The sequence below is a fragment of the Rhynchophorus ferrugineus genome, unplaced genomic scaffold (assembly GCF_030347505.1).
Source record: "Rhynchophorus ferrugineus isolate W39M unplaced genomic scaffold, kcgeb_rfMv2 rfM6, whole genome shotgun sequence".
Lineage (NCBI taxonomy): Eukaryota > Metazoa > Arthropoda > Insecta > Coleoptera > Curculionidae > Rhynchophorus > Rhynchophorus ferrugineus.
In genome coordinates this window covers 6,009,881-6,037,145 of record NW_027472585.1, presented here as the reverse complement: position 1 = coordinate 6,037,145, position 27,265 = coordinate 6,009,881, and the positions used below count along the sequence as shown (strand labels likewise).

The window sequence follows — 27,265 nt, the reverse complement described above, 5'->3', positions numbered from 1 at the left end:
AGGTCTATAATAGATTGTAATCGAGTCGTGACAACAGAAATTGATTATAATTCTTGAATCGTTGAATTCGAATTGAACAAAAAAAAATCTTTAAGAACCATATCAAAACAAATAAATTCCCAGAGATATCAAACGCAAAATACACGAATCCAAGACCGAATTCTTCCATACACCCACGCAGGCAGGCCCGACAGGCAGCCGACTATCCTTCACCCCAGATCCGATATCCCTAGACCGAACATACATCACACAAAAGCGCATTTTTCTTCGCATTGTAAAAAAAGAACACATTAAGTCACCTGTCAGGTCCATTCACAGAAGCCCAGCTTGTCGGGCGGCGTTGCCATGTCGGCGTATAATTAAGGATCAGATTTCATGTAGTGACTCGACGCGGCAGAATCCTCGATGGGTAGGGGACTCGATGCTATGGCAGGTATTTAATGAAAATGTGCTAACTAAATTCTACATCAGAATATACTATTTGTTTTTACAGTTAATTTTTTTTATTAATTACATCTTACATTAGATACGATTAGGACAATCTTAATTTACAAAGTAATTTATTACTACTCTATTTACTATCACTTTATTACTATTCTGTTGTACTTGTATTAATAAACAAAACAGAGCGAGAGATAAAACTAAACTACTTAAGCTAAGGATTAGAGTATCACTTATACACTAAACAAGCTCGTGTTGTTTGGTTCGCTTAAATCATTTATTTCCTGTGTGTTGTCCAGTAGCTGTATTGCTTCCACATTGCTGTGATTTATCAACTTTATATCATGTTTTAAGGCGAAATCTTGGATCACTTCGTATGATTTTGCATTATGCATCTCTTCGTTGGTTACGTATCGATAAGCATTAGTTATTAATCGTTGAACTGGGTGCGTTGGATTACTAGTTATAGATAGATAACCAATCTCGTTGATTTTAGGGCAAGTTGAGAGTATCTTCCGACTAACCAGTACGGTTGCCTGACTTTGAGTCTAATCTGCTTTGTAGCTTTATTTTTGGCCTGGAACCGGGAAGGGGAATCCTGTTACGGATACCTGGTCTGGAAGATCAGCAGGAATAAGCGACTTGGACTGGTTATGTGGAGACTACCTCTGGGCACCCACTAAACCCCACCCTATCAGCTGATCCAATGACCCTAACTGATACTTCTTACTGTTAGTAAGGAAGGTGCCAGTAACCCGTAACACCGTTAAGAGGCACAAGAGCCAGGCAAGGATGTGGCGTAGTTATCAGACCACGAAGCTTGCGGTACATGAGTTAATCGCTCGCCGGTGAAGGTGAGACAATTTGGAGTTGGAGCACCAAGGAGAAGTGTCGGCTGTGATAGAATAAGGCCACGAAGAGCCGAATGAGTTATTGGCCTAAAATATTGGCCAGAAAGACGAAGAGTGGAGAAATATCTCGAGTAGACCTCGGATATAAAATCGTGAACTTTGGGGGACGTCTGTTTCTCTATGAGTTTTATTGTTCCTGACGAACCAGAGGTCATTTATTATTCTCCTGAGAATTTTGTTTTGAAAGACTTGAAGACGTTCCACTGGCTAGGTGAGACGTATTTTAGATAGACACTGGAGCCGTATAGAACGACTGATCGAACCAGCATCTTGTCCAGGAGAGATTTGATAGAGAGGGGAAGCCTGCTGGCCCACTTGATAAGCGAGAACAACAAATTAACAAAACCTTGACCTTTATCGAGGGACCTTTGAATGTGGGAATTACATCTAAACTTGCGATCGAAGACAAGACCGAGATAGATGGCTTCTTCTAACCATGGGATTTCGGCGTTCTCGATTTTAAGACGCGAAATGCTCGGTGCAAAACACTTCTTGTGGAAGAAGATGGCCTGGGTTTTCTGTGGGTTGACCTGCAACCTCCAGAAATGGAGAACCACTGGACCGTTTCATCGAGTTGTTTTTGGAGTCTGCTTCGGATGTGCGGTGCTACTCTTGAAGAAGCAAAGTCAGGAGTGTCGTCGGCGTAAAAAGCTGCCTCAACTTGTGGTCTCCTAGGGATATCTGAAAGAAAAATATTAAATAAACCGGGTGCCAGGGGGGAGCCTTTTGTATTTAGCTGATTCAGCTTGAGGAATCGGGCATCCGTGAAGTGATATAATTAGGTTTTTGTCATTTTTCCTCAACGCTCCATGTCTGGTATCACTTATTTATATTATTACTTGCGTATTCAAATTTTATGGTTGTTTCTGCAAGTGTATCCATTGTTTTTTATATTTATATCTAGTATATCACTATATACCCACTATTCATATAGAGTTTTAGTCATGATTAGGACCCAAATCATTTTAGTTTCATTCATAGTTGAGTAAGTTTCTTCTTGCTTAACTCTAAACATTGAAATTCAAGAATCTTCATTGCTTTGGTGATGGAATTTCTAGAAAGCAAGAGCGTTAACTCGACGAAACTATTTGTTTATATTTTTATGGACTTCAAAAAGAATTTTGTTCGTGAATCATATCCAAACTGGTAAAACAATGAACTCAGGTAATTATGGAGACTTTTTGGACCGGTTGAATGCCCAGAAAAACAGAAAATGCTCGAATTTTCAGACACAAGAATCTTTATGAACCTTTTAAATTAACCCAATTTCATCAATATCAACAGTTTATAAACATAATTAAAATAATTGCACATTCTGAGTCATTCAGATTATTTTTTACAGCAATTCATGTTGGTTTTCATTTATTTAAAAAAAAAGAACTATATTTAAATAATTATGAATAACATCTGATAATTTTGGTTTTGCAGCTGCCTATTTTAGATATATGACATACATAAATAAAGATAAGTTTGTTTGATAAACGGGGAATTACCATTAATGAAACTATGTATTGTATTTTGTATTGATTTATTTTGTTTTAACCAAGTAATTTTCAATTAAAGTGGATCGATCTAAGGAAACGAACCTCTTGACCTCACATAATATATATTGCGACTGCAATCTGCTTTCATTGAAGAATTTTCAACGATATACTCAAAAACTTTGTTAACAACATTTTTCAATAGAAACTTCTATAAAAGAGGAAAACTTTCAATATTTATTGTTTATGAAAATTGTTTGTATATATTGTTTGAAAGCTTCGTTAACATTTTCAGAAACTTCGATAAGATTGAGATTCTATAACCTCACCATGAAATTCATTGAGAATGCAGACTTGCTTTGTAGCTTGTGGAAAACTCTTTCAGCTGTCACTAAGCCCATATAACTATTGCTGATTACTTATACAATCAAGCAGTTTCATCGTAATCAAATATTTAGTGCTATTTCAAAATAAAATCAATCAAACCTTTTGTTATACGTTTTTATATAATTATTATACTTTCAAAAAAACTTTATGTCTAAATTCTTGTAAGTTCTAAAAAAGAGACCTTAAGAACAAGTTTATATTTTCCACAAATATATTCCATGCAAAATAGGTGTTATTATGAATCCATTTCAATACAATTATTTATAATATAATAATAAGTTTTTTTTCAATTTAATTTTGTACCAAATAACTTTTGTTAAATAAACTCTACGAGTTAGTTTCAACACCAACTAATCAATAATTTCTATATCTGTATGCATAAATATCCACCTGACATAGTCATAGTGGACAGTTGATTTACATATTCCCAGAATATACGTGATTTTAGGGTGGTTTTAGTCGAACTAAAAATTAATCATCAGTTTCATTCATAACAGGAAAGCCCAAAGGGTAACTTGAGGGGGGAATTTTTTGGGGGAGGGGGAAATGAATCACAAATACACTTACATTAAAGGTAATCGTAGTATATATATATATATATATATATATATATATATATATATATATCATATCCACATTCTTAAGTGTATGTACATTAGATTTTAGTCATTTGACTACGATTACCTTTAATGTAGATGTATTTTTTTATAACATCTTTATTATATACGCTTAGTACAATCTTAATTATTATTATTATTACAATTAATTTATTACTACTTTTCCTATGTGCTTGGATTAATTAGCAAGCAAGACGAGTGCGAGAAAATATATCAGTATGTATTCCTCAATTATAAAATTACAATTATTTATTAATTATTGACTTATAGCTATAGTTTACACTAATAATACACACTAAATGTTCACACAAGTTCGTATGGTTTTGTTCGTTTCAATCTCCTGACATCCTGTGCGCTGTCCAGCAGTTGTATTGCTTCCACGTTAGAATGATTTAGTAATCTTCTTTCGTGTTTCAAGGCGAAATCCTGCACAACTTCGCAAATCCATTTGATTTCCAGGTCATCGTGCAGTTCTTCATTGGTTACATAGCGATAGGCATTGGTAATCAATCGAAGAATCTTGTTTTGACAGCGCTGTATGACTAACTGATTTGAATTTTTAGTGCAACCCCATATTTGCACCCCATAGGTCCATGTGTTTTGCTATTTGTCTAACGTGATGCTTCCAATTTAATCTACCGTCAAGATGGATTCCAAGGTATTTTGCTGATTCTGCTTGAGGAATCGGGCATCCATTGAGTGATATAATTACGTTTTTTTTCCAATCTTTTGTCCATTTGTAGTTTTGTTGACTACCACTTGCACTTTTTCTATTGCCCTAGGCAGAGATATATCTTTTGCCATAATAACTGTGTCATCAGCAAAGGTTTCAAGAAGTGTTTCTTTTGTTGTTGGAATGTCAGCAGTGTAGAGCAGATAAAGGAGAGGTTCTAAGACGCTACCTTGTGGAACTCCAGCCGAGATATTTTTAAATGTCGAGAACGCCAATTCGTACGATACTCTAAATTTTCTTCCGAATAAATATGACTCCAGCAATTGACAATTGTTACGCGGTAACAATTTGCTCATCTTACAGATTAATCCCAAATGCCAAACCCGATCAAAAGCTTGTAAGACATCCAGGAATATTGCAGGGCGGTATTTATTTTCCTCAAACGCTCTTTCAATAGCCGCAGTTACTCTGTGCACTTGATCGATAGTTAAATGGTGATTTCGAAAACAAAACTGCAAATCTGGTATTGTTACCAAATGTTTAACACGTTTATATATCAGCTTCTCAAATAACTTTGATATTGCAGGTAGTAGCGAAATAGGCCTGTAAGATTCGACTTGTTCTGCGGGTTTGTCAGGTATAAGTGTATTTGTGTATTCATTTTGTATATACTAGATACCAATATACAAAACATAGGATGGTGTGTAACATAATTAATTTTTAAAATTTGCCAACATAAAAATTGTTAAATATTTTTTAAAGAAACGCGTACATTAATCCTAACATAAGTCAGCATATTAAAAGTCACACTGCAAGGAAGCAAAGGAGATGCAATATATGATAGATTAATTGAGCACTTAAAAAATGAGTAACATTTCAATTCAGTTTGATTATGCATGCCTTTTTTATTGTTTAAAGGTCCATATAATGCTGAGAAGATAATTTAGTGAACGTTTTTGCTTACGTTATAAAGTCAAAATAAAATGGACCTTGTGTTTATGAATAGTTTTTTATTATTTAAATGTATTAATACACGTTTTCTCTTCACTAAATAACTTAAAATAATATAAATAAAATATTTTAACTGAGATAGTGAAAACATTAATGAAAATTTCCTTTGCATTTGGTTTCACACCACCTACAAGTATCACATGCACCTTACATGTCTGAATTCTTCTTTTGCAACTTTTCGTCTAGTAGCATCTGTGTACATTTATATATGTACAAATATGTACAATATTGTCTACAAAAATGTCAGTAGCCATCCCATACATACGATACGTATTATTATCAATACATACACATAATCAGGTTTTTAACAACTTAGTTACAAAAAACATGAAATAATACCTAGGAATAACAGAAGTAGCTTTACTATTAAGAAGTACATAAAAAATGGAGTTAGAGTTAGTCAGTTTCCTAAACGATAAAAACAAAATGTTTACCATCTTGCTCAAAGAAAAGATAAGTAAGTTTGGTTTTGATAAAAAGTTTACTTAATCTTTACATTTTTTTTGTTATGATTGAAAACATATATCGGGCAAATGGTGATCGCAATTCTCTATGAAACTTTCGGTTATTTTTAAGGAATTTTTCATAATATCCTGCAACATCTGCGGCTGAATTTCTTTAAATTCGTGACGAATATTGTCTTTAATATATTGAATCGTTTGGGGCTTATTCACGTACATTTTTGATTTTAAAAAATCCCGTAAGAAAAGGTCTGGTGCTGTTAAATCCGGAGATCTGGCTGGCCGTGCTAAATCGCCACTTCGCGAAATTAGTCTTCGTGGGAAAACGTCATTCAATAATTGGGTTGTTGAACGAGCTGTGTGTGCTGTGGCTCCATCTTACTGAAACCACATGCCGTCTAGTACTTGCTCTCCCATTTCAGACACAAGACAATTTTGAATCATGTCTTGGTACCGTTCAGCAGTAAACTTGGTCATTCTCGAAAAAATCGGGACCAATGATGTTTCCAGTATGAATACCACATCATACAGTTGTTTTTAGTGGATACAATGATGTTTCATAAAATAATTGAGGATTCTGTGTTCCCCAAAACCGATTTTTCTGTTTATTGACGAGGCGACTTGGAAGAAAATGGGATCATCAGCCTTAGGATTACATTACTGTACTCAGCTCGTTGATCAGGATCCCTCGGTAGCAATTTTTGGACTAACTGAATTTTGTACGGGAACATTTTCGAATTAGTTTTCGAAATTCGCCTTGAACTGCGTGTAGAAATGTGAAACTGGGAACCACGCCTCCGAATTGATCTTTCTGGACACCGGAGCCACATTTTCAGCGTTACGAGACATTCCTTGTCTTTCAGAACGCGGCCTGTCTGCTGTCGTACCGTACTGTCAAAATAAAATAATAAAATTTGGACGTCTGCATAAGACAATGGTTAAAGCGAAACTGAGCTAAACGTCACATAACCAAGATGACGCGCAATCAAAATGGTAGCGAGACTTTTGCCCCACCTGGTACTTATCAGGACCTGTAGAAAGATGTTGTATTTAGCAGGTTTTATTCATTTTCTAACAAGAAACCATTTGTCTAATAGTGTTTAATAGGTTGGACTATATCATGACTCTTTACATTTTATATTTTCTGCCATTATACAAACTTTATAAACTATCCGATCTTGGTTATTTCGTGGATACTGTCAATATCAATCACGATATTTTAACAGATAGTTATAGAGATTTATATGTATTATATAAATTGAATTTATCTTATTAACTATAATTCTTTTCATTTCCTTATCACTACATAGTATAAAACAAAGTCGCCTTTTCTGTCCCTATATCCCTATGTGCGCTTAAATCTTTAAAACTACGCAACGGATTTTGATGCGGTTTTTTTCAATAGATAGAGTGATTCAAGAGGAAGGTTTGTATGTATAATACATGCATAATATACTAAGGCAACATTGCTAATTTTAGAGGTTTCTAACGTGATGTCGTAAATTAACCTATTTTTTAGGCTTATTTAGCAATTAGCAAAAACGCTGCCTAACCCTACGAGTTAGATCAAATTAATGTACTACAGTATTGTACACCATAAAAAGGTCTACAAAAAAGTCCGCGATGGTATATGTTAACATTAACACATTAACCATTTTTATTGTTTACTTTTTACATGAGAAAATGGCTTATTTACGAAGCTATTTTAAGCAATACGGCATTAATCCTTATCGAATTAAGTACCTTAAATACAGTGTGCAATTAATATAGATCAATATGGTTCCTTACAGCATGTAAATTAAACAAATATTTTCGGAAATATTACAAATTTAAAATTTGCGTTTAAAAATGTGTAATGTAATAAAAATTGTATGAATTTAGATATTCCAAAGATAGCAGGAAATCTTCATAGTAAGTATAGGGGAAGAGGAATTGTTTTACTCCAAATTTAATGCGTGCAGGCCAAGGGCAGTAATGAATGAACCAAAAATACTGGATCGATTTTAATCATGTTTTCATTGAGTGACATAGGCATATATATTTTATGCCCGTGCAAAGTCGGAGCGGGCCGCTATGTTTTTATATACAACGTTCATATTTTTTCTGTAGTGTATTTAATTTAGTATCAGCATTGCACCCGTGCGAAGTCGGGGCGGGTCGCTAGTTAAGAATAAAAAGCTGATCATCTGGATTTTTGTGGGCTGGAATGTCATCACATTTTTATAACTATATAACAAAACCAATAACTAACAAGTAAAAATATAATCATATAATTATCAAATAATAAACTAACCATATACTATGTCACGTTTGTTTCCCTGTATCTATAAAAGTCGTCCCACATATTTCGTAAATTTTTCCATTTCAAGCATGGCACTCTTCGTCGTTATTCAGAAAGAGGTGACATTTAACATTGTTAACAAGCAATGTTTAGATGTGATCTTTTAAATCAATTTTGCGTTTAATGTCTCATTGTAGATATATTGTTATGTATGCTAGAAATGTGTTTCCATGTGATTACGTATTAATAAAATTAGCTCTTAAAGATCTTGGAGGAAACATTAGTTATTATTATGGATAATGCAGCATACAATAGGACACTGGTGAAAAGGATCCCAATAAACGCATCAACAAAAGCTGCAATTAAGGAATGGCTTGCAATAGATAAATTAAGTTTTGTAGCAATCTTCTCGATATAAAGTTACTCGGTAAATATAAGTAGAATGTTTAATTACATTTGCTGTAATTTACTTGTTTAGAAGAAAGTATGGAAAAGGTACATGGATCAGATGGCTGAACAGATATAAGGCCACAGAGTATCACGTCTTCCTCCCTATCACTGCATTTTCAATATTATCGAATTGATATGGAGTGTAGCAAAGAAATGTTACAATAGACATGCAGGTCGAGAGGGATATACAAGGAAGAACTGTCTGGATATGTGAAAAGAAGTATTCTCTACAATTAAACCTTCATATATATGTGTGTAATTGTCTAGAATATACATGAGCATTTGGTTAGAATGTATGAGGAGAAAAAATACTAACAGTTTTGCAGATATGGCGGATGTCTTGGAGACAATGTATGTACACAGATAATAATAAAAGAAATTAATGAGAAATATCAAAATGACTCGACAAGAAATCCCTGCAACAAAGAAAACAAGAACTAACCGTAAAAAGGTTCAAAAAACAATACTTGGTTATACAATTGTTAATTAGGTGGATTAGGTCTAACATGTGGTGTTGAAGAGCGTTAAATGTAAATATAATAAAACACAACTCTAACCTACAAACCATTATGACTCTATAATTAATTGTTTAAGTCCTTCGATAATATATGCATTAAATGTACTATAATGTTAAAATTAATTATATTATATAACATAATTTTTATTTAGATTAGATTTTTGTTATTATATGTCAAAGGCAAAATAAACCAAAGCTCTACCACGGCCCTAGACGAATTATTTCAGTCAATATCTTACGCCTTAGAATCCGATAAATCGAAGACGAGCCGGCAACGTCACAACGGTTACCTGTTGCTCCGCTAAGTTACCTGTGCCGGTGTTCGTGTTTCTTCGGCTCTCTTCGTTGGCCGCGTCGAGCACTCGTGTCGTGTATCTGAGAAATAATTTTCCGAGTTTGTTTGTTTGTGGCGCGCATTGGGTATTCGTTGGGCTGTTTACGTTCGGGAGATTTCAACGCTTGGAACGCCGTCATTAGTGAAAAGCGCGTCTCCGTGTGTGAAAAGAAAAAAAAAACTTTGCTCATAGTAAAACGGTACGATACGATGAACTTGATGGTTTTGTGATCGGTTATTTGTTTATTTTGTGTGCGAGACAATGGGCTCTTGCCAGATTTTTTGGATAATTTTGGTGTGTGGCAGTTTCTACTTGACGACTCAGGCAATAGAGGAAAGAGGTAATAACGAGTTTATTTAAATATTCTTAAGTTATATGCACTTGAACAACATTTCAATGTATAATATATACAATGGTCTAAAGGTACTATGTTCTTTAAGAAATCATGATGTAAAACATACTCGGAAGTACACGATAACAAGCGCATATTATTTTATTATATATAACATTATTCTTATATTATTTTTTTAATTTATTACATCTTATATTAAATATGCTTAGTAAATTTATTGTAAATTAAAATAAAACTACTTATGCTAAAGTTAAGAATACATTTATACAATAAACAAGTTCGTGTAGTTTGGTTCGCTTCAATCTTCTGATTTCCCGCGTATTGTCCATTAAGCTGCATTGCTTCCACGTTGCTGTAATTTAGCGAACTTAGTTCATGTTTTAAGGCGAAATCTTGGATTACTTTGGGTAGCCATTTGATTTCGAGGTCATTGTGGAGCTCTTCGTTGGTTACGTAGAGACGTACGTTAACCATAGAACTTTGTTTTGCGTGTGTTGGATTACTAGTTGATTTGATGTTTTAGTGCAATCCCATATTTGTACCTTTAGTCGAGAGTTTGGCTTCTTCTACTTTTGTTTTATCTTTTTCAACAAGTTTGCTTTGGCAAGCTTATTATACAAGCTTCCTATAACGTTTTAATTGCCAATTATAAATAATTCTATATAGATAATGATACGAACTCAATTTATCTTCTACATAAACCACAATATTCACTGTATCTCCTTATTTTGTTTTGTATTTTACTGTCCACGTATTTCCCATGTCCACTCTTTTTACATATTTCTACTTCTAGATATTTAAATTAAGTAATAAAACTTTTTATACTATTGTGTTGTCTACATCTTGTGTTTATTTCAATCTTCTCTTTTATCATTACTTATTTACTATTTTTAATAATTGCTATTTTATGCTATCATTTTCTCTAATTATATTTTATTCTTAAGGTTATTTTTCATTGCTTTTTAGCTAAAAGATTTAACAAATCTAAGAATCCTGGATTGTAATTTGACAAACAACTTCTATCTCTGTCTCGTTATTTTTCTCTCCATAACAATTAATATTATAGTATAGTAGCCTGTAATTCTTTAGCCTGAAATCATTTAAAAATTCTTATAATTTCTGAATATCTATCTAATTATTCTCTATTAATAATTAGTATTATTCCAGTGTTATTGTAAAACCGGTGTCCTGTAATTATAGATTTGGTTAATATCTTGTGAAATACACTTAAAACATAATTTAAACATTCTTTTGTCGTATATTGTAACATTATCATTATTATCCTATATAAAAAGCGACAAAAGAATATTTTTATACAGCGATTTTGTTATTTGACTATATAACAATGGTATGTATAGCTATTAATATAAATGATACGATATGAAAATATCTAATTTACAAATACTTTTTTTAGATATCACTTGGTAATTTATACAGTATTAATCATTATTTTTGAACTATTTAAAGCTAATTTACAATTTCCTTGAAATCAATAAAAATATATTTAACAAAAAAAACCATTAACTTTAGATGAATTAATTAATTTTACAGATCGTATTTAATATTATTTTCATTCATTTCTTGGTACTGATAAAAAATAAAATTCTAGAATTGACGAAAGAGTAAAAATATAATAACTTATATTCTAACGATTATTGAGTTGATTATTTTAACAAAATGTTAATAAATCATGTTAGCTGTTAGTGCTCTTTTAAGTTTTGGTTGAAATTGACCCTGTAACTGACATACTTAATTAATTTTTTATTTAATCTCTTAGAACTTCAACTATCTACCCGTGGGTAATAAGTATTATAATATGATTTCCGTTATACAATAATTACAACAACACAGTCAACAAGTACAAGTCTAATTACTATTCTAACTTATTCTAAACTCTAACCTAACTTATTATAAAAACTATTCTAACTTATTTTAGAGATTATTATATCTCACTCTATGTGTCTGGTAATCAGTTCGTTTACGTTTGAGCCTACGCACTTCACTGTCATCACGCACATTTAACTTTTTGGCGAGTGCATTGGGATGCACTAACTGTCTTTCAGAGTACTTCGCACTAACACTACGAATCATAGTCGTTATGGTTCTAAGGGGATATCATGGGATCGCGCTGAATCAGTTTGTTGGACACGTCATATGGGGCATCGACGATGACTCGCAACACTTTATTCTGGAACCTCTGGAGGATATCTATGTTAGATTTGCTAGTAGTACCCTACAGTTCAATACCATAGGTCCAAATGGGCCTAAGTATTGACTTATACAATAAAACCTTGTTATCTAAGGATAATTTAGATTTACGCCCTATCAGTCACATTTGACTTAGTTTAAGCTCAAGCTGCTTGCGTTTTGTCACTATATATTTCTTCCATGTTAAACGTCGATCAAAATGCATTCCCAGATGTTTAACGTTGTCTGCTTGCTGGAGTTTATAAGTATTTGTTTTTACTGAGGGACAAGCATATACTGAATATAAGAAGTACTATTTAGTCATTAATTTCCTTTCAAATTGCAAACTTATTTCTTGGTCTTTCATTTTTCACTGATACTTTCACTTCTTGTATGTAAAATGATAATATGCCTTTATCTGAGGAAGCTTTTAGATGTTTTGGTTTCATATTTCTTTGTGGTTCTGGAATTTTCTTTGGGTCGATATCAAATCATAGAAAATAATTATATCTGGTACATTTTGTACCAAAAATACTGAATTTTGTTGCACTAAATTCGAATGTTACGCCTTTAAGATGACTAGTCGGTTTCCGTAATAAATCGAAAGCTTTTTTCGTTGCACTTCAGACACGTCTTGTGACTGAATCCGTTTCAGTTTTTACCTTGCGTTCGTAAAAGATAATGGTTTATTAAAAGCGTATTTCTTATCTTTACTAGTGACTTTTTCGTGAACATTCTAAAAAGTACCGTTAAAACACATTCTGTAATTACGTCTCTTGAATTTGTTATTAAATATTTTCAAAAAATGTATTACTTCTAATTACGGTTTATAATTTCACTCTATTATTATATTTTATCAGCATTTTTCTTGATTTTTTTTCATTTTTTAATAGAATATTATCTCCCCACCAAAATTATTGTACTGCGGATGTAAGCGGATAAAAAAAAATTTATATTTGCTGATATATAACTGATGGGAATTTGATTACACATCTTTGATTGACAATATATAAATAACTTTTTTATTTCATAACAACTTTATTAGATATGCTTAGTACAATATTAATTATAAATTTATTTATTACTACATTTCATTTGTACTTGGATTAATTCACAAGCAAGACGAGTGTGAGATAGATACATCAATATATATTCCTCAATTATAAAATTATAATAACTTAAGCTATAGTTTACATTAAATGTATACACTTTATATAAGTTCGTAAGGTTTGGTTTGCTTCAATCTTCTGATTTCCTGCGAGTTGTCCAATAGTTGTATTGCTTCCACGTTCGTGTGATTTATTAATCTTCTTTCGTGTTCAAGGTGAAATCTTGAATGACTTCTCCAAATCCATTAGATTTCCAGGTCATCGTGTAGTCCTTCGTTGGTTACGTAGCGATAGGAATTGATAATTAATCGAAGAATTTTGTTCTGACACCGTTGGATGACTACTTGATTTAAATTTTTTATGCAACCCCATTGATCCAAATTGGCTTTATGATTGTCTGATAAATCAATCTCTTTGATTTAATCCAATTTGAGAGTATCTTCCGACTAACCAGTGTAACATGATGTTAAATAACTTTGATAAAATATTTTTATAGATACACTTTCAGAGAAGTTTCAATTTTTATTTATTAATTTTCTATGAACAAGTATTTATCACTGTTAATAGGTTTATAGTATTAATTATAGTTGATATTAGTTAGTTATTATTAGTAAATTATAATGCACTGGAGAAAAAGTAATTTCGGATTTTTAAATATTTTTGGAAACTAATTTAATTATAATGATATCAAACATGCAGGGGGTATATAGAATGTTGAAGTTTAATCGATGACCTGTTGTCACTTTTTTTGGTTCAACAATTATTCATAGATGATTTTTAGTGAGCTTCGTAAAAACCAGAAATGGTAGTCAGACAGGGTTATTCGGTGGAAGTATCAAAAACTTCCTGCGTATCTAAATTTTGCTTTGTAAAATGTATTTGGAATGCACTAATTGCTTCTTCATCATTAAATCGATACTTTGAATACTGGAAATTAAAATTTTATGAGAATACGTCATGAAAAAGAATCTCTGGTCTTCAGCCAAATGGCTCAATGTTCATACAATATTTAATGATTGCTCAAGAAGACTTAAAAGTATAATTCTGCTGGGAATCTCAAAACTGAGGATACTTCGCGAATATGGTTATTACTAAATATTCATACAATATTAATGAAATTATCTAGGAATGTCTCAAACACATGGTAAGTTAAATGACGATTTTGCATTAAGATCAGTTTACATACAGTATTGTTGACTTATATTCAACGGATGCTGCTACAGGACTTTCCTGCATAATCGTTTGTAATATAATCTCTAACAATTCTTAGAATTTGCGACGATATATTTCAGATATGATATATACTATATTGTATTTTCTACCTTTTATCTATTATATTTTCTATATTTTTATAACATCAATAAATAGCGGTCACATAATCTAACAACTAATATTTTATATTTCGTCTTACTTCCATTTACCGAGCGATATATATTCCCAGAATATTTAAGGAGTAGCTGTAGAATTCTGGTGCATCTGCTTTAATTTCTTGCATTGTTATATTGATTCTTCTTGGTAGCTTTAAACGCTCTAACAGATATGTAGGAGATTCATAGGTCACTCTATGGTTTCGTGGAAGGTTTTCGATCAATTCAAAACTTATTCTCAACCTTGTCGAACACTTAGGATGTGTTCAATAATATGCTTCGCAAAATTTGCACTCAACAGCGAAGGGATTGGTTTTATCAGTCAGTTACAAAGCCAATCGAGACTTATAGGGTTGCACTAAAACGTCAATTCGACTGGTCAACGTTGCTAAAATAAAGTTTTTGACTTGTTTTTTACTTTGTTTACTTTTAAATAATTTTGATATTGCAGATAGCAGCGAAATAGGCCTGTAAGCTTCAACTTGTTCTGCTGGTTTGTCAGGTTTTTAAGCATAATTATTCAAGCAACCTCAAGACATTCCGGAACATGCTTCAAACTTAAACAGGCATTGAGTATATATATGTCAACAGAATTATTGTTTTTCGTGGCACCTCCTTCAATAAACCTGGTGAAACATCATAAATTCCAGGAGGCTTTTTAGGATTGAGGTTGCTGTCAATTTCTATGGAAACTTCCATTGGAGATATGCGATTTACAGCTACATCTGGCTAATAAACAGGATTTAATCTATTGTAGATTCTATATCATTTGGTTGAAAGATGTTAGCTAAATTTTCTTCGAATAATTCAGCTTTTTCATCGTTGCGTCGAACCGATTCTTTTCAATCATTTTTAATAGACTGTACTCTAATAATTGGTCTTTTAAATCTCCGAGTTGCTTTCCATAACTAGTATTCTTTGTCTGCTTCTGGGTATAATTCATTAGTATAAACCTTTGATATGTCCGATTATTAATTATATTAAATATTGTTTTGTCTACAGCATTTCTGGTTTTGTGCCATACTCTTCTAGCGTTTCATCTGTCTTTTACCAATTCCCTAATTTCATTATCATCAGTCTCCCATATGAGAGCTATATCTATATTATTTCTTCTTAGAAATGGTTCTGGTTCCCGGACTCGGTAATTTAGTCCATTTGTGTTTCATGTTATAATTCTTAAGAACAAATTACTCATTTTTGTTTTTCTATATCTTGTCTTGGGATTCTTCTAATTTTTCTACCCTGTTTGCTAACTGACCGCAATTGTGTCGCGTTTTAGTCTAAAATTCACTGAGCAATTTCATAATGTCGACGATGGTTGGCTCGTTGGTTACTTGTTTTTTTTTATTTTCATTTTTTGTCGCATATATTTTTTGCTGTTCCTTCGAGTTTTTAGCTGTGGTGAATTGTCTTTTTTTCGCTTTATGAATGTACAATATAAATTATTATTAGCGTGTGGAAAACAGTCGAAACAGTCGATAGTCAAAAAACTCACAGGTCATATGCACTGTTCAACTGTTTTTTTCAATTCGTGATGTCAGACGAAGATGTACGAACCCTTTCCTGTATAAATTGTGAGAAATGAAAGGGCGGAGATAATTACTTAGAGCAGTTAGTTTTATATGTGCTTATATTTTCCAACGGTAGTATAAGCGAGACGGAGATGTACATATTCCTTTACGTATTAATTTAAAAAAAGAAAAGGAAAAAAATAATTACTGAATACTATTAACATGCAATTAATAATTTCATTTTAAACGAAGTAAAATAACTTTTATATTTGAACGTTCTGTGGATCTGTAAAAAAGAATGCAATTTTTCTATGGAATGGAATAATACCCCACAAATGTTTTATCGTATTTTAATATGTTAATTGCTATTTTTAAACAATATGCTATAATAAATATAGACATTGCAATAGAACTTAAACTAAAGATGTACAGTAACCATAAATACTAAATAAAAATTAAACATATACCTAATCATTGAAAAAAAATCCATGACATAATTAAAAATGATGAACTACCAGAGCTTTTTTAAATAAAGTAAATGCTCTATTTATTGATTTTATATGATCGAAATATTACCTATTATTGCTATAAAAAGAGTCAAAAGTGTTTTACTATTTATCATTCACAATTTTAATCTTTTTACCCTAATAATAGTAACATATACCGATAATAGTAAATAGTAACAAAATCAGTCGGACCGAAAATAGCGACTGAGAAGTCGACTGAAATAGTCACTGGTAAATAGTAGTAAAAGCAGTTGAACCAATAATAACGACTGAAACAATCGATAGTAAGAAGTAGTCGATTACTAAACAGTCGATAGTTCCCAACACTAATTAATATCAATATTTAACTGCTGCATGTGTCATTTCTATTCGAAACGATGTATAGTTAATAGTGAACAGTAGATTCATCTTTAAAACGTTTATCAATCATTCATTGAAACGATTACGGAGTTCCTAGGGATATTTATAACCGACTAGTGATCCAGAACAAACCAGTACGAATGGAAAAAATAGTCAGAAATAAACCGAAGAAAATTATTACTCATCGAACGGCCGAGGGTCCATTTTAATGTACGCTCTTATTAAGTATAGTTATAAGCTACGCGAGCAACGAATATTTTCGTTACACTGGCCAGATTAATTGGTTAATTTAAGATGCAAGCAGATGCCTGGACGATCCCGGCGTTAATTAATATTATTGTTTCTCTGGAGAGAACAAGGCCGAATCAATTGGTTCGTTTTTCAGAGGCCGGCTAAATTGAAAATCGAAATCTAGTACTGGTCTCGTTGTGCCACCGACTGGAATATTCTGGGTACGTCTGTCGAGCCCGGAGAAAAATATCGATACTTATGAGACGATAGTAGAAAACCTATCTATCCATGGTTATACGAGTTTTTATTGGCTAAGACTGCACATGCGCAATTGTTCTGATCTAGCCTGACAGTTTTCACAATCTCAGTTGTGGTTAGATGTCATTTTTAGGTTAATTTTATTCTTACACGTTGTTGACGTAACACAATTATTTCATAGGCAAATTAGGGGCAGATAATTCGAAAATAAGGTAGGAATTATTAGTAAAATATTATCATTTTGTAACACTCATTTTGTAGATTGTTATGGATATATTTTTATGTTAAGTAATATGGAAACAGAAATTATTTGAAGATTATAGTAAAGGTAACAATGAAATATGGTCATGTTTGTATATCTTTTCTAACTATTTATTATTATACTTATATCTTTCTGATTTTACAGATATGTCAATAGAAGAAAAAGCTAAATGTTTAAACGAAGTGTCAGAAATTTTCAGCATGGTGTAAATATAAGCTGTACTTAATAGGAAGGGGTTGGAATAAATTGATAACATAGAATTTGAAGCTTTGTGATTTGTTATTTCTTTCGGTTTATAACTCATCGGAGCAGATAAATAATATTACATCATTTAACAAATTTTATCGCAATGAATGGAATAAAATAAATAAAGCAAGTGTAATCTAAGCAATACAAATTTAGAGACACACCCAAACTATAAAAATAAAATTTTAAAACAAATATTTCTATCAAAATAACTTATCTTACATTTTCCTTTCGTATTGCTTTACGAATACAAAGTTTTAAAATTATTCTCGTAGATTTGATTAATATTTACATTGTATATTTTGTTGTAATATTTGGCTTAAAATTTGCCTGAATTTTATTGAACTGTATGTATTAATAATTATACGATCCTGATCTTTCTATTCTTAGTGTATTTGTTTTTAATACAGTGTTCGTAGATTCTATTGTCATATTTGTATTGATACGAAATATGTTTTAAAATATCTGTAAAATCAGAAAGATATAAGTAACATATAATAACAAATAGACAATATACGTATACAAACATGATGACATTTCATTCTTACCTTTACTATAATCTTCAAATAAGTTCGATTTCTATAGTATTTAACTTAAAAATATATCCTTTGTTCCATAACAATCTACAAAATTGGTGTTATAAAATGATAATATTTTACTAATAATTCATATCTTATATTGCCGCTAATTTTGCCTATGAAATAATTATATTACCTCAACAAAATGTAAATACAAAATTAGCGGGAAGAACGTGTAGTTGTGAAACCCCTCAGGTTAGATCAGATCAAGTGCGCATGTGCAGTTCTAGCCAATCGAAACTTGTATAAGCATGGATGTATAGGTTTTTTATTGTCGTCTATACTTATGGGTTCGACGCAACGATGAAAAAGCTGAATTCTTCGCAGATTTAGCAAACGTATTCGAACTGAATGATATAGACTCTACAATTGATATAAATCCTGTTTATGTTAAGCCCGATGCAGCTGTAAATCTGCACTATTCTCGGACGTGTCGCAAACTTTTGACCGGGTATGGCCTTTGGAATTAATATACGTCATGAGCAAATTGCTACCGCTGAAGAATTAGTCTCGCTTGAAGAGGCTTTCTCAACACTTAAACCTATTTCGGCTGGAGTACCACAGGGTAGTGCCTCGATACTGCTGATATCTCAACAACAAAAGAACTTTTGTGCAGTTATCATGGAAAAAAATGTATCTCTGTCTAAGGCCGTAGAAAAAGTACAAGTAGCGGTCAACAAGATCTAAAAATGGACTAGGGACTGGAAAATAGCTCCAAATATGTCCATGTTGATTTTGTGTTGCGACGAAATGACTAAAACCTAATTATATCGCTTCACGGATGCCTGATTCCTCAAGTGCCATTAGCCAAATACCTCGGAATATATTGTAGCGACCTCGAGGCATGTGGAATTTTACATCGTGGAATAACGGTCTACAAAATACCCAGAAAAATAACCCCAGATGTTGAACACGGGCGGGGTGCCAGTAGCGCCAACTAGAACCCGATAACGAATAGCTGGCAAGCCCGAGACGTTTATCTGGGATGTTATTGAAGGACATTTCCATTGATTTAGTGCTCAACCATCGTTTGGTTTAGACGTGCCACCATCGACTGCCCAAGCCTCCGTCTCCAGTCACATAATGTAAACACCACTGCTTCATTTCGTTTTACATCCATTCACTGAGCCACATCATTTACCCTAAAATATATTAGGATGGTAGGTTAAACTGGAAGTATCATTTTAGACAAAGAGTAGAGCAGATTAGACTCAACTGTACTGATTAGTCGGAAAATACTCTCAACTTAAATTGAGCCTAAATTTGACCTAAATTGAAAGAGATCAGTTTATCAGTCAATAATAAAGCCAATTTGGATCTATGAGGTACAAATATAGGATTGCACTAAGACATCAAACGAACTAGCAATCCAACGTACCCAAAACAAACTTCTACGATTAATTACCAATGCTTATTGCTACGTAACCAACGAAGAGCTGCTTGATGACCTCGATATCGTATATATCCTCGATAATGGATATACGAAGTGATCCAAGATTCCCCTTAAAACATGATATAAGGTTGCTAAATTACAGCAACGTGGAAACAACACAGCTTCTGGACAACACGCAGGAAATCAGAAGATTGAAGGAAACCGAATCACACGTACTAAGCATGTCGAATGTAATATGTAATTAATAAAAAAATAATTAAAAATATAACTGAGAACCTTCAAGGAGTCCAAGGAAAAGAAAACTAATCAATTTGGGATAAAAACGCACAAAATTCATCACTGTGAACGAAACTCTACCTATTATAGGTCCGACCAGCTTGTTTTTCCTTCTAAAACTCAAATTATCACTTTTTTTATTTTCAGTAAAGAGAAGGCATGAAAGCGAAATGATCGATCAGAAATGAAGGTAACCGCAGAACATTTGTTTTAAGTGTATCGGAAAAATATAAATAATAAAAATAGTAATAAATAAATTTGTAAATTAAGATTGCACTAAGCATGTCTAATATTCAAATAGGCTTTAGAATAGACTGATACACCAATTTCTATTATTTTGTTTTCACTGAAAAGCCCAATATATTATGGATTATTTAATAAGCGTTTTTGACATCATCACAATCACTAAAATGTCGATGGTCTTCAGAAACGTTTAAAAGTTATTTCAACAACTCACAACAGTCTAATATATAACTCCTTAAAATTCATACCTACTCATTTAAAAAAGGACGTCGACAAAGTCAAAATCTAATTGAAAAAATAATTAATGTGACGTTTCTAAATTTATTCGACTTCACATAGTAAAACGTGTTCATACTACACTCGGTCAGTGTTTATGATATTAAATGGATTCCCATAATACAGTCTCGGTTCTATATACAATATTTGAATAATAATAACAAGCGCCTAACGATGACAGCTTTATTAACAAGTCCACAATTTTCTTTCGACGTATTTATTGGACCTAATAAATTTCAAGTGGTCGAAAAATCGAAACGATTTTATGTACTACGGGCCGTAAAAAAGCCCATTATTATTGACTGTCGGGCCTGGTTGAGGTCCAGATCTGACGTCACCTGCTTCCGAAATATAACCTTACACTAAATATTAAGTTACACTTTCCGAAAAATATTGGTACGGCTGAAAAACTTTATTTCCCAGGATTTCGGGGGTAGGTACGGAAAAAAACGAACATCAGCTGTTCACGGGTACCTCGTAGAAGACCATCAATCAACTAGATCGAGCAAAGGTATCTATCGATGCTTTTAAGGGCGCTTTCTATAGAACCATTGTGTTCAGATATGCAATGAATAAAGTGGAATCTGATAGTATATAAAGGATTATGTACAATTATATATAGTTATATGTATAAATTATAACTTTAGCCATAATTTTATTGTAAAGATATTTAAGTATTTCATATCTAGTTTAAAATATTAATAAACAAATGTTCCAATCCAAGTAAATCTGGCGAACAGAGCAATGTTGTTGGAACTGTTTGTACTTTAACAAGAATGTCTCGTTTAGATGAAAACGTATTTTTTTCTGCCTTACAGTTTTTCTTCTGACAATTTTTACATCCAGCTGGTTTAAAAGGTTATAATGTTTTAATTTTTTTGGTATTTGGTATTTTTTAAAATTTGGTATCAAGGTTTTACTTGATAAAATGTGTGCCTTATGGCAGATGGAAATTTTCGACAATTCTATAATTATAACATAAATAATCCAAATTAAATTGGAGCGTGCTTAAGAGTTGTATTCGAATGATGTTTTGCTGAAATTATGGTTGAGAAATGCTGTACGTGACGTTAATGTTTCGTAGCACTTTTGATTGATGTTTAGCTTAATATGACGATTTTTAGAACTTTTATCTTTCTTCTATTAAATAATTTGAAAATACCTGTTTACAATCTCTATCCTATACTATTACTATTAATTAAGAAAAGCCAAAATAAGTTAACTTTTCATCACACGTTATTATTGGATGTAGAAATTATTTCGATTTTCCATCTGCCCATCATTTGGATTTTCCCCATTGCTCGTAATCGGTTTCTTGTGTCACATTTAATGCTTTTTTTTGTTGTTGTTTGACATTTCCAAAGAGTTATAAATTGGTGACGGTGTTACTTTCGCAATATATAACCATAGAGTAATATATAGAGTGTGAATTTAATACAAATAATTTAGAATTGTTTTGCATGGTCTCAGCAGGAAGATGCTGAGAATGTCATTTCGCTGAATTTCATTGGTTGGTTTAAATTACCATTACAGGCAACTATTACAGGAAAGCATTTCATTGGTCAACTTTGTACGTATATTTCTTTAGTGCTGTCAATTTAAATAATATGTATTAAATATTCTATCTTTTGTTTCACACTGTCACAATGTCAGACACTAAACAGAGACTAAACAAACCATAGAAACAAACGATCGGGCTATAGAAATTGGCCAATTAAATGTTTTTGTTAGGAAATTCAAATAAACCGACAACCAATATTTCCATGTTTTAAAACATATTGATATTTTTTCGACATTCCTACCCATTATTCCCGTGAAGAACTATATTTACGTCATTGCGCATCTATTTGTTTTCATAGTCCGACGCCGAGGGTTACTAACGTATACTTTCCCATGGTTCCAAAAAAAGTTTTACGATTCCGAACCCACAATTTTTTTCCCCGCACAATTTAATATCGTCTTACAGATGTCGTTCGAAATTTCCTCTCTCCTCGCCGGGCATCGGCACCGGCCGGCTCTCGTTTTATCCGTTTCTGCGTTTCGTTCGAATTAAATCACGGCGAGCCGGTGGAATGCGCGCCCGAAACCGACATCGTATAAAGTACTAGGTGACACGAGCAATCAACCTTTTGATTGTCTAACAATGCCCGTAAGATCGCCAGACCTAGACCCTCTTGATGGCCGGTTCGTATTCCCATAATCGACGCAATTGATGAATTAAATCCATTTCAATCGTTTTAAATATTTATTGGCTGCTTGATTTCGTTTAAGCAATTATTATACAGCGTGTTGTCGGTCCTTACGACGATAACAAAAAGACGAATGGGATAGAATTGAGCAATTAACTGTTGTTAAAGTGGTTTAGGAATAGGACACATGTGGAATAATCATTTCTTCCCATTAATAAGAATAAATAAATCCTTCTAATTATTTTGGTATTTACCAGACTACAGATCTATCGGCCTATAAGTTTATTACCGATAATCTCGAAAGTTTTCGAGAAACTATACATCGAATAGAAATTCGCAATAAGCATGGGACTATAGAACAAGTGCACAGACTGGTAAACAAAATAAACACTGACCTAAATTCCAAAAGATATTGTTCGGCTGCTTTTCTACATATATATCAGGTTTTTGACAAAGTGTGGCATAAGGGCTTGCAGGTTAAACTAAAGAAACTTCTCCCCCATCCGAACTATCAGTTACTAAAATCGTATCTCTCTGACTGACATTTTATTGTAAATCAAGGCGATGAACAGACCGAATTAAATTCCATATATTTAGTTGTTCCGCAAGGTAGTGTACTGGGTCCAGTACTGTATCTTCTGTATACGGTCGATCTGCCAACCACAAAAATAACTACTGTGACAACATACGCAGACGATACAGCAATCTTGGCATCCCATGAAGATCCAGTGACAGCATCAATGAACCTACAAACCCACCTGGATTAAATACAATTGTGGTTGAAGACATGGCGCATTAAAGTCAATGAAACAAAATCCACCCATGTAACGTTTACCCTGCGTAGAAGAACATGTCCACCAGTGAATATCAATCATCGTCAACTCCCCCAAGCAGAGCAAGTTAAATATTTTGGTATGCACTTAGATCGACGCCTAACCTGGAAGAAGCACATACTCTCTAAACGAAAAGAACTTCGAACTGAAATTATATCAAATGTATTGGCTCATCGGGCGCAAATCCAAGTTATCATTAGATAAAAAGGTGTTGCTGTATGAGTCTATACTCAAACCTATTTGATCATATGGAATCCAACTATAGGGTACCGCTAGCAAATCTAATATATCCATCATTCAACGGTTAAAAAATAAAATATTGCGTGCCATTGTTGATGCTCCGTACTATATTTCAAATAAAGTGATACAAGACGATATTCCTCTAGAACCTATAACGAGTGTAATTCAACGTTTTTGTGTGAAGTACTTCGAAAGAGTGTCAGTGTATCCCAATGTACTTGCTAATCAGCTAAATATTTGACGTGATTGTGAAGTGCGTAGACTAAAACGTTTAACACCACCTGATCTGATTACTGGACATATGTAGACTTTAGAATAAGACTAATTAATTAAGATAATATTTTATATAGAAGATCGCTTAATGAAGCGATTTTCTGCATACAAATCTGAACTCATATAAAGATAGTATAGAATACATAGAATTTTTGTGTCGGTCTTATAAGAAATGTTAAATAATTAACAGGTATTAACATTTTCTCTTTCTAGGCAGATAAATTGTGTTCAAAAGAAAATAATTGGATATCATGGGTGCCTTGGTTTCTCTCTATATTTTGTTATATACATAAACCATATACCACTATATTAAGAATCGTTCTTAATATTTTGTTTTGAAAAACTTCCGGCGCTTTTATCTAATTTGAGTAACGAATTCTCGCTGTAAGTTCCTATAGCTGTAGGTTCGAATGGGACCATCTCGGAAGAGCACTCTTTCAGAATTTTGAAAATCGGCCAATAATTGAGGGAGAAATCGGCGAACGTACATTAAAATAATATATATATATATATATATATATATATATATATATATATATATATATATATATATATATATATATATATATATATATATATATATATATATATATATATATATATATATATATAATTATAAATATAAAGCAAATATAAACAATTATTGTATACCAGTAAATATACATAAACACATTTATTGTCTTAAAAAAACCTTCAGTTAATATCACAAGAATGATGCTGAAACGACTAGCTACCTGGTGAAAGAAGTTAACGACGCTTGATGCTTGAGAAGAATTTTAAGTAGATTGTTTATAGTAACGGCGACACGAATCGAACTCACAAAACATCAACAGTTCCAAAAATAAGACGTTTTTAAGATTCGACTATTCGTATGAGAAATAAAACTCACGTGTTTCGATCTTATTATAGCATATTTTTAACACGATTTTCTTAATTTTCCTAATTTACGAATTATATATGTCTGGCGAGCTCGCTCCGACCATCTGAAAAAAGCCGTATTAGAATAAGTGATAGCAATTGACTCGTGTGAACTCTTACATAAATTTCTAAAAGTTTTTACACGTTGAGTCACATCACGAAAGGTTAATGACGATCGTTCCGTTCGTTTTCATCGGAAAGTGACCAGAAGTGTCCTTCGTGGATCAGAATCGTGACGAATTTGATTAAAACCAATTAAATGTAAATGTGCGTTACGTCCACCATTGTGCCTACGGAGGGTCTGTGCAAGATAAATAACGAATATACGGGTAGGAGGGTTACACGGTCAGTTATAGTATCAATTAAATGAGAACTCATATAAATTGAAAGGTAATTTTATTAATAGATAATATGGTTTCGAAATTATATCTTATTGTAGCAAATAGTTCAACAATATGGTTACAGTCAGTCCAATAAAACAGCCAATGCACATTATCAAAATGTATAATGCAATACGAGGGTCACTATTTATATTTCGGGAATAGGAAAAAAAAGTTAAGCCTTCGAATATATTTTCATTGTTTTTCAAAGTACTCGCCACGATGATCGATACACTTTTGCATACGCTTACACCAATTTTCAAAGCATTTATTCCATTCAGAATGAGGTATCTTCAAAACATGATTCTGGCAAATAAATGGTTGTGTCCCAATCAGAATTTACTGTTCTACGATCCTCTAGAGGTACCGTTGCAATATGACCGGTTTTCCTGAAGAAACAGGCCACCATTTTCTTTGAAGTGCTTCGTGTGCGTTCAACTTTTGTTGGATTTGGTTCATCTTGGAACACATACAGTCGAATGCTGTTTACTTTCGGGCTCATACGACTACATCCATGATTCGTCACCTGTCACGATTTTATGTCTTTCGAAGCACCGCAATTGAATTTCTTAAACATTTCTTTGCACCAATCGCCACGAGCCTTTTTTTGAGCGATTGTCAAATTATGTGGGATCCAACTTTCGTACAGCTAAGTTTTCATGTAAAATCACATAAATGCTGGTGGAACTAATGCTTAGGGATGCCTCAGTCTCACAATAGGTGACATGACGATCTTACTTAACCATTTCGCACACTGCATCGATGTTTTCTGGCACAACAGCCGATTTTGGACGACCTTCACGAAACTCGTCGGACAGCGAACTACGACCACGAATTCACTAAACCAGCGATACACGATACGATAATAGTGACAACATTTGTCAAATCATCTACGCTATGGTAGCAGATCCCAGGGCCTCAAGCGTTCCTTATTTTCAAAATTGTTTCTTTATTCCTATTTCTTAGCAGCCTCACACGGGCCGCATCTTAACATGGCGTACCCATTGTGATATGAAATAAAATAAGTGCATAAAATGTAAATAAAATGAAGGAAACTGAAATAAAAAGAAAACAAAAATAAAAAAAATAAATAAATAAAAAGAAATTGAACCGACTTCAAATAATAAATAAGGAACTCATTATAATAAAAGTTTTTGTTGGTAATTTAATTTTTTGTATGTGTCACAAAATAATGTTATTATTTTTGTATTATTTGAGCTATTATATATTTATATTTTGTAAATAGCAGTTGAGCAACATTTACTTAAAGTACTTACATGATTTTAGTCACTATCAGCAAGGATAAAGTGTCACTTATTTACATACAATGGTAATAATACATTATTTATTTACCTATTTTTATTTGTGTAGTGCCTAATATTCGCTTTCTAATAATATTCAGAACAATTGCTAGTTGCAAAGTTTTATATCACATAATAAGTAACATTCAATCCTTGGCCAATGTTAAGTTTATTTTATTTTATAAAGTACTACTTTAGTAGTATAATAACAAAAGAAAATAAGTGGAGTTTATTAAGACAACGTGATAGTATGCTACACATGGGAGTGTAATATAACTGCCTGTTGATTATTAACAGATTATCAATTTTTGTCTCTTTTTCTATTGGCTATTTAAAAAGATAGTATTTACCAAAAAAAAAAAAACGGATTTCCTTTATCTGGATAACATTAGATTATATATGCCTTTGAAA

The 27,265-nt window shown here is 32.5% G+C and overlaps 1 protein-coding gene across 2 annotated transcripts in view; it reads left to right on the top strand.

Moving 5' to 3' along the window:
* Positions 1 to 9,624: 9,624 nt before the first annotated feature.
* The window catches only part of Egfr (Epidermal growth factor receptor), a 178,162-nt gene continuing 160,521 nt past the window's right edge, over positions 9,625 to 27,265 (top strand). Inside the window, exon 1 of one of the 2 annotated variants that reach the window (XM_076407790.1) lies at positions 9,625 to 9,905. In XM_076407790.1, the coding sequence (XP_076263905.1) occupies positions 9,827 to 9,905 (79 nt within the window). In that variant the 5' untranslated portion in view covers positions 9,625 to 9,826. The remainder of the gene's footprint in view (positions 9,906 to 27,265) is intronic. The other variant, XM_076407792.1, reaches the window with a different exon arrangement.